The 9362-nt window shown below is 48.6% G+C and overlaps 1 protein-coding gene across 1 annotated transcript; it reads left to right on the top strand.

Annotated features, from left to right (window-relative positions):
- The first annotated feature begins 558 nt into the window (after positions 1 to 558).
- On the top strand, positions 559 to 3002 carry LOC123449476 (monooxygenase 2-like). The gene is made up of 5 exons (XM_045126714.1): positions 559 to 946; positions 1037 to 1183; positions 1598 to 1666; positions 1796 to 1961; positions 2063 to 3002. Exons 1-5 carry the CDS (start codon positions 873 to 875, stop codon positions 2801 to 2803), a joined length of 1197 nt encoding a protein of 398 aa, XP_044982649.1. The 5' UTR covers positions 559 to 872; the 3' UTR covers positions 2804 to 3002.
- Positions 3003 to 9362: the final 6360 nt, after the last annotated feature.

Below are 9362 nucleotides of genomic sequence, written 5' to 3'. Positions count from 1 at the left end.
TCGACCTCGTCACCGACGGCGACGACGACAACACCGGCGATCAGTGAAGACGGCGATGGCGACGGCAACGACGGGAGGGCTACTTTTTTTTTATGTTAATTATGTTAAAAATTGGGCCGTTTTGTGATCGTGAAAACTAGACCTTTATTAATGTTAATCTTATTATGTTTTAAGCTTTTAAACTGAGCTTATTTATTTTTAATTAAGTTTTTTTTAAATCAAGTTCAACACGGACATGATTTGAGATGCGGCCGCGCGGTGGTCGCTCGCACGATCCAACGGACAGAGACGGACATGGACGAACCCATTGCCGTTCCAACGGATCAAATCCGGCCAAACCAGACGTCCGTTTGGAATCGTTATGTAGGGTTGGCCTAAGGGTGGAAAAGTTTCAGATCCAATTCATCATGCGTCGACGTTCATGATACGACCAATTTTGCGACGGAGATACGCCACCACACATGGGCGCACGGCCACACACAGTAGCACTACAATCTTGAAACCGTTCACGGTAACGGCAGGAGCACTTGCCAAGAATCTCCTCGGCCATACCCTGCGGCTGGCGACGTGAGCGCCCGGACGTGGGCGGCCGCCGCGCTGGACCAAAGTCAGAGTTCTCCTTCCCCGTCCAGCACAAGGAATCCGGCCATCCAACCGACCTGCCTCCATCCATCCAATTTGTCACGTGAAGATGGGATCATCATCTCCTCGATCGGCCTTCCACCCACCTTCCAATCCATGCTGTTATAATTATAAATGCGTCACCCAGTGAAGCTCCTGCTTCCTTCCATCGGCTCGTGCGGCTCACTCGGTCTCACTCTTCACCACTCTGCTATTTCTTTCCGGCTAACACAAGCGACGCCGTGCGGTGGATGGAGGGCGTCGAGGAGATCGTCATCGCCGGCGCCGGGCTCGCCGGACTCGCCACGGCCCTGGGGTTGCACAGGTAACTGAAGATTCGTCTTGATCGGTTCGGCGCTAGCTCCGGCCTGCATGCGAGATCGAGCTGACGAGCGAGTGGCGTTGTGCGGTGCAGGAAAGGGGTTCGGAGCGTGGTGCTGGAGTCGTCGGCGACGCTGCGGGCGTCGGGGTACGCGTTCAACACATGGACCAACGCCTTCCGCGCGCTCGATGCCCTCGGCGTCGGGGACAAGATCAGGGAGCACCACCTGCTCTACGAGAGGTAATCTTTCCTTCTTCAACCAACCGGCCAAAGCTTTTCTCTAGAGATGGGGACGTACGTACGTACAGATACTGACTGACAGTGCCACCCCGGAATAATTGAGTCATGGTCAAACCTGTCAACTTACTTCAACACTTTTAAATTTAGATGTAGCTTCCCTTTTTTGGCAAATGTCTGTTTTTCTCCACCAGCCATTATCTCTGCAAAGTTGGTTTCTAAACTCCAACACCAGTTGGACACATGATAATTGCACGTACTAAAAGGGAAATTATAAATATTTTGTTCATCGAACCACCACGAGAAGGCCTCGAGGGAACAAAATGGTTAACAGTTTGTAGTTCCACCTGTAGTTCTGACATTATCGGCAGTAGAAGTTGTAGCTCAGTGTCACTGGGTTATTCTACTTGTTCGCAGGCTGGTGGCCTTCTCTGCATCCACAGGCGAGGCTGCCGCGGAAGTGAGCCTAAAGATGCAGGGCAAAAGGTAGGGGATCTGAAACCATGCTCACTGGATTACAGAAGCACGACCTGACAGTTTCTCACTGTACTACGTACAGTCTTACGAGCAATTCTCTGACCATTAATCTGACTGCGAATATCATGGTTCCTTCAGCGGTCCTCACGAAATTCGTTGCGTGAAGCGCAACTTCCTGCTGGAGACGCTGGAGAACGAGCTGCCGGAGGGCACCATCAGGTACTCCTCAAAGATCGTCGCCATCGAGGAAGAAGGCAGCGTCAAGCTCCTGCACATGGCCGACGGCTCCACCATGAGAGCCAACGTAAGACATGACGATGCAGTGTGCATCTCTTCTTCTTCTTCTTGTCTGCACTGCAGTAACAGTAACAGGATCTCACACCGCCGACCGGATGATACGTGCAGGTTCTTGTGGGGTGTGACGGAGTGAACTCGGTGGTGGCCAAGTGGCTGGGCCTGCCCAAGCCGATCCTCTCCGGGCGGTCCGCCACCAGGGGCATGGCCGAGTACCCGGACGGCCACGGCTTCCGTCCCGAGATCCTGCAGTTCATCGGGCAGGGCTTCCGCTCCGGCGTGCTCCCATGCTCCGACACCTCCGTGTACTGGAACTACACCTGGTACCCGTCCCCGGCCGACGGGGACGCGGAGGAGAGCGTGGCCAAGATGCGGCAGCACGTGCTGGCCAAGCTGAAGGCCGCCAAGATCCCGGCGGAGGCGTTGGACGTGATCGAGCGGAGCGAGATGAGCGAGGTGGTGTCGTCGCCGCTGCGGTTCCGGTCCCCGCTGTCGCTGGTCCGGGGCAGCATCTGCAGGGGCGGCGTGTGCGTGGCCGGCGACGCGTTCCACCCGATGACGCCGGAGCTCGGCCAGGGCGGCTGCGCGGCGCTCGAGGATGGCGTCGTCCTCGCCCGGTGCCTCGGCGTGGCCTTCGCCGCCGGCGGGCACGGGAGCGCCGAGGCCGCCCTGGCGAAGTACGCCGAGGAGCGGAGGTGGCGCGCCATCCGGCTGGTCACGGCCGCGTACGTCGTCGGCTTCGTGCAGCAGAGCAGCAACCCGGCGATCAAGTTCCTCAGAGAGAAGTTCCTGTCGGGGTTGCTAGCCAGAGTGATGGTCGACATGGCCGACTACGACTGCGGGAAGCTCTAGTACTGCCACGGTAGAACGAGAACGACGAAAGAACACGAATTACCACTTAAAACGCCATCAATCAAATCGATTTGATGCATGTATTCGAGGTAAATAAAGAAACAGGTCTGCTATCAGATCCAGATGTGAAATAATTATCTTACAACTGAACTCTATCATCATAGGATGAAAGCTCTTTAAGATTTGTTTCCTTTTCTCACATCAGTATATTGTTTTTTTTTTCTCGTTGTTGTTCTTCCGCAGTGTGCGCTTGCACAGTGGCAATATCGACTCATGAGGCTTCATTTGAGCGTCTTCCTTTTCCTCCACGGAGAGCTTCGGCTGAGTGGACATGTGGTTGTGCAATCTAATGATCGGAGTTCAATTTTTAAAATTAATAAGTTTTTCCTCATTTATTAGCTATTTTTTAAAATAATATATTTGCTAATTTAAATTTGATAAATAATACACGGTTTCAATTATTTACAAGAATAATACATCCTCGGCCACAACAAAACCGATAGGTTGTTGTCGGTCACGGCGTAGCCGATTGGAGCTACCGGCCGCAGCGTGGCCGACTGAACCTGCTCGGCCACGACGAGGCCGACTGAAACTCTATCTTGCTACAGTTCGGGTGTGTGCATTGTGTACTGTCTAGTTAGCTGACTGGTCGGCTGCAGCTCGGATGTGTGCACTGCTTAGCTAGCTGGCCGGCTGGCTGCAGCTCGGGGGTGTGTACTGCCTAGCTAGCTGGCCGGCCGGCTGCAGCTTGGATGTGTGCACTGTTGGAAAACGTCGCATGGGAAACAAAAATTTCCTACGCACACGAAGACCTATCATGGTGATGTCCATCTACGAGTGTAGATTAGATCTACGTACCCTTGTAGATCGCACAGCGGGAAGCGTTAAGAAACGCGGTTGATGTAATGGAACGTCTTCACGTCCCTCGAACCGTCCCGCGATCCGTCCCACGATCCGTTTCGATCTAGCATCGAACGGACGGCACCTCCGCGTTCAGCACACGCATAGCTCGACGATGATCTCGGCCTTCTTGATCAAGCAAGCAAGACGGAGAAGTAGATGAGTACTTCGGCAGCGTGACAGCGCTTCGGTGATGGTGATGATCTACTCCTGCAGGGCTCCGCCCGAGCTCCGCAGAAATCCGATTTAGAGGTAAAACTATGTGGAATAGACTAGAGTTGTACGTGACATAGTTGTGTCTCAAAAGCCCTAAACCACCACTATACATAGGAGGGAGGGGAAGGGGCTTAGCCTTGAGGGTCAAGACCCTCAAGGTGCGTCGGCCGCCAGGAGGAGGAGGACTCCTCCTCCAATTCGGTTTGGGAAGGAGGAGTCCTCCTCTTCCTTCCCACCTCCCTCTTTCCTTTCCCTTTTTCTTTTCTTTTGGTATTTTCTTATGTGGCGCCATAGCCCTCTTGGGCTGAGTCCACCAGCCCAATAAGGACTTGTGGCGCCATCCTAGGGCCTTGGGCTCACTCCCGGGTGGGTGGGCCCCTCCCGGTAAACACCAGGAACCCATTCGTCACTCCCGGTACACTGCCGGAATTGCCCGAAACTTTCCGGTGACCAAGTCAAACTATCCTATATATCAATCTTCTTTTCCGGACCATTCCGAAAACCCTCGTGACGTCTGTGATCTCATCCGGGACTCCGAACAACATTCGGTAACCACACATATAACTCAACTATACTAAAACATCATCGAACCTTAAGTGTGCAGACCCTGCGGGTTCGAGAACTATGTAGACATGACCCGAGGCACTCATCGGTCAATATCCAATAGCGGGACTTGGCTGCCCATATTGGATCCTACATATTCTCCGAAGATCTTATCGGTTGAACCTAGTGTCAAGGATTCGTATAATCCCGTATGTCATTCCCTTTGTCCTTCGGTATGTTACTTGTCCGAGATTTGATCGTCGGTATCCGCATACCTATTTCAATCTCGTTACCGTCAAGTCTCTTTACTCGTTCCGTAATACAAGATCCCATGACTTACATTTAGTCACATTGCTTGCAAGGCTTCTTGTGTGTGATGTTGTATTACCGAGTGGGCCCCGAGATACCTCTCCGTCACACGGAGTGACAAATCCCAGTCTTGATCCATACTAACTCAACGGACACCTTCGAAGATACCTGTAGAGCACCTTTATAGTCACCCAGTTACGTTATGACGTTTGATGCACACAAGGTATTCCTCCGGTGCCAGTGAGTTATATGATCTCATGGTCATAGGAATAAATACTTGACACGCAGAAAACAATAGCAATAAAACGACAAGATCAATATGCTACGTTCATAGTTTGGGTCTAGTCCATCACATGGTTCTCCTAATGATGTGATCCAGTTATCAAGTGACAACACTTGCAAATAGTCAGAAAACCTTGACTATTATTGATCAACTGGCTAGCCAACTAGAGGCTTGCTAGGGACATTGTTTTGTCTATGTATCCACACATGTATCTATGTTTTCATTCAATACAATTATAGCATGGATAATATACGATTATCTTTAAATAGGAAATATAATAATAACTATTTATCATTGCCTCTAGGGCATATTTCCAACAGACTCCCACTTGCACTAGAGTCAATAATCTAGTCCTCACATCGCCATGCGATTAACATTGTAATAAATCTAACACCCATACAGTTCTGGTGTTGATCATGTTTTGCCCGTGGAAGAGGTTTAGTCAGTGGGTCTGCTACATTCAGATCCGTGTGCACTTTGCAAATATTCACGTCCTCTCCTTAGACGTAGTCGCGGATGAGGTTGAAGCCTCGTTTGATGTGCCTGGTCTTCTTGTGAAACCTTGGTTCCTTTGCTAAAGCAACGACACCACTGTTGTCATAGAACATAGTTATTGGATTTAGTGCGCTCAGCACAACTCCAAGATCCGTCATGAACTGCTTCATCCAGACACCCTCCTTTGCTACCTCCGAGGCAGCCATGTACTCCGCTTCACATGTAGAATCTGCTACGACGCTTTGCTTGGAAATGCACCAGCTTACCGCACCCCCATTAAGAATAAATACGTATCCGGTTTGCGACTTAGAGTCATCCGGATCGGTGTTAAAGCTTGCGTCGACGTAACCCTTTACGACGAGATCTTCGTCACCTCCATAAACGAGAAACATTTCCTTAGTCCTTTTCAGGTACTTCAGAATATTCTTGACAGCCGTCTAGTGGTCCACTCATGGATTACTCTGAAACCTGTCTGCCATACTTATGGCCAAGCTGACGTCTGGTCTAGTGCACAACATTGCATACATGATAGAACCTATGGCTGAAGCATAGGGGACGGAACTCATTTGTTCTCTATCTTCCGCAGTTGCTCGACACTGAGTCTTACTCAATTTTATACCTTGTAACACTAGCAAGAACGCTTTCTTGGACTGATCTATTTTGAACTTCTTAAAAACTTCATCAAGGTATGTGCTTCGTGAAAGTCCTATCAGACGTCTCGATCTATCCCTATTGATCTTAATGCCTAGAATGTAAGCAGCTTATCCTAGGTCCTTCATAGAGAAACTTTTATTCAAGTAATCCTTCACGCTCTCCAAAAACTCCACGTTGTTTCCAATCAGCAATATGTCATCCACATATAATATTAGAAACGCCACAGAGCTCCCACTCACTTTCTTGTAAATACAAGATTCTCCAACCACTTGTATAAACCCAAATGCTTTGATCACCTCATCAAAGCATTTATTCCAACTCCGAGATGCTTGCACCAGTCCATAAATGGATCGCTGGAGCTCGCACACTTTGTTAGCATTCTTGGGATCGACAAAACCTTCGGGTTGCATCATATACAACTCTTCCTTAAGAAAATCGTTAAGGAACGCCGTTTTGACATCCATCTGCCAGATTTCATAATCGAAAAATGCAGCTATTGCTAACATGATTCAGACGGACTTAAGCATCGCTACCAGTGAGAACGTCTCATCGTAGTCAACTCCTTGAACTTGTGAAAAACCCTTTGCCACAAGTCGATCTTTATAAACGGTCACATTACTGTATGCGTCCGTCTTCTTCTTGAAGATCCATTTGTTCTGAATAGCCTTGCAGCCTTCAGGTAGTACTTCCCAAGTCCACACTTTGTTCTCGTACATGGATCCTATCTCGGACTTCGTGGCCTCTAGCCATTTGTTGGAATCCGGGCCCACCATTGCTTCTTCATAATTCGCAGGCTCATTGTTGTCTAACAACATAATTGATAAGACAGGATTACCGTGCCACTCAGGAGCAGTACGTGATCTTGTCAACCTTTGAGGTCCGATAGGAACTTGATCCGAAGTTTCATGATCATCATCATCAACTTCCTCCTCAACCGGCGTCGCAACGACAAGGGTTTCCCCTTGCCCTACGCCACCATCTAGAGGGATTAGAGGTTCGACAACCTCATCAAGTTCTATCTTCCTCCCACTCAATTCTTTCGAGAGAAACTCCGTCTCAAGAAAAGCTCCGTTTTTAGCAACAAACACTTTTCCCTCGGATTTGAGATAGAAGGTGTACCCAACTGTCTCCTTTGGGTAACCTTTGAAGACACACTTTTCTGCTTTAGGTTCCATCTTTTCAGGTTGAAGCTTTTTGACATAAGAATCACATCCCCAAACTTTAAGAAATGACAACTTCGGTCTTTTGACATACCACAATTCGTATGGTGTCTTCTCAACGGATTTTGATGGTGCCCTATTTAAAGTGAATGCAACTGTTTCTAATGCATAACCCCAAAAAGATAACGGCAAATTGGTAAGAGACATCATAGATCGCATCATTTCTAACAAAGTATGATTACGACGTTCGGACACACCATTACGCCGTGGTCTTCTCCTACTGCGACAACAGACTTTCCCTGGTACGGCGCCAGGAATCCTGTTGCTACGGCTACGCCTTTAGGGACTTCCTTGGAAAATATGCAAAGGATTTCCCCGTGGTCTTGGAGCCTTGCGTTGGTGTTCCCTTGAAGAGGACAGGGTGATGTAGCACAGCGGCGGTAAGTATTTCCCTCAGTTTTGAGAACCAAGGTATCGAACAGTGGAAGATCTCGTCAAGTCAAAAGTACCTCCACAAACACAAAGAGCTTGCACCCAATGCCATGAAGGGGTTGTCAATCCCTTATAGATTGTTTGCAAAGTGAGAACTGAAAGCAACAAAGTAAACAAGCAAAGTAAAAGTGAAAGTGGAAACGATAGTTGTGAATAGACCCGGGGGCCGTAGTGTTCACTAGTGGCTTCTCTCATGAAAGCAAGTAGACGGTGGGTGAACGAATTACTGTCGAGCAATTAATAGAACCGCGCAAAGTCGTGACGCTATATAAGGCAATGATTATATCTATAGGCATCACGTCCAAAACAAGTAGACCGATACTTTCTGCATCTACTACTATTACTCCACACATCGACCGCTATCCAGCATGCATCTAGTGTATTAAGTCCAAAAGAACAGAGTAACGCCATAAGCAAGATGACATGATGTAGATGGACAATCTCATATCTACGATAAAAGCCCATCTTGTTACCCTTGATGGCAACAACACGATGCGTGCCTTGCTGCCCCTTCTGTCACTGGGAAAGGTCACCACACGGTATGAACCCAAAACCAAGCACTTCTCCCATTGCAAGAATCATAGATCTAGTTGGCCAAACAAAACCCACGACTCGGAGAGACTTACAAGGATATCAAATCATGCATATAATAAATCAGCAAAGACTCGAATATAATTCATAGATAATCTGATCACAAATCCACAATTCATCGGATCTCGACAAACACACCTCCAAAGAGGATTACATCGGATAGATCTCCATGAAGATCATGGTGAACTTTGTATTGAAGATCCAAGAGAGAGAAGAAGCCATCTAGCTACTAACTATGGACCCGTAGGTCTGAAGTGGACTACTCACGAGTCATTGGAGAGGCGATGATGTTGATGTAGAAGCCCTCTAACTCCAAAGTCCCCTCCGGCAGGGCACCGGGAAGGGTCTCCAGATGAGATCTCGCGGAAACGGAAGCTTGCGGCGGCGGAAAAGTGTTTTCGTGGATGCCTTGATGTTTTCTGGATTTTTAGGGAATTTATAGGCCAAAGACCTAGGGCAGGGGAGTGCCAGGGGGCCACAAGCTTGGTTGCCGCGACCTCCCCCCTGGCCGCGGCAATAGGGCTTGTGGGCCCCCTGTGGGCCCACTGCCTTGGCCCTCAAGCCTCCCGATCTTCTTCCGTTGTGGAAAATTTTATTTCGGAGATTTTATTCCGTTTGGACTCCGTTCCAAAACCAGATCTGAAAAGAGTCAAAAACACAGAAAAAACAGGAACTGGCACTTGGCACTGGATTAATAAGTTAGTCCCAAAAAAGATATAAAAGGTAAACAAAACATCCAAAGTTGACAAGATAACAGCGTGTAACCATCAAAACTTATAGATACGTTTGAGACGTATTAAGCATCCCCAAGCTTAACTCCTGCTCGTCCTCGAGTGGGGAAGGGATAAAGAATGAATTTTTGATGCTTTCATGCTGCCTAACATAGATGTCCTTTGTAACTTCTCTTATGTGACGT

The sequence above is a fragment of the Hordeum vulgare genome, chromosome 4H, assembly GCF_904849725.1.
Source record: "Hordeum vulgare subsp. vulgare chromosome 4H, MorexV3_pseudomolecules_assembly, whole genome shotgun sequence".
NCBI classification, from domain to species: Eukaryota; Viridiplantae; Streptophyta; class Magnoliopsida; order Poales; family Poaceae; genus Hordeum; species Hordeum vulgare.
The sequence above is the reverse complement of the archived record's forward strand: the minus strand, read 5'-3'. Positions and strand labels throughout refer to the sequence as shown.

Coding starts and splice junctions, on each gene's coding strand:
- LOC123449476 (XM_045126714.1), top strand. CDS start 873: ATGGAGGGCGTCGAGGAGATCGTCATCGCCGGCGCCGGGCTCGCCGGA. Junction 947..1,036: donor ACGGCCCTGGGGTTGCACAG/GTAACTGAAGAT, acceptor TGTGCGGTGCAG/GAAAGGGGTTCGGAGCGTGG. Junction 1,184..1,597: donor CACCACCTGCTCTACGAGAG/GTAATCTTTCCT, acceptor ACTTGTTCGCAG/GCTGGTGGCCTTCTCTGCAT.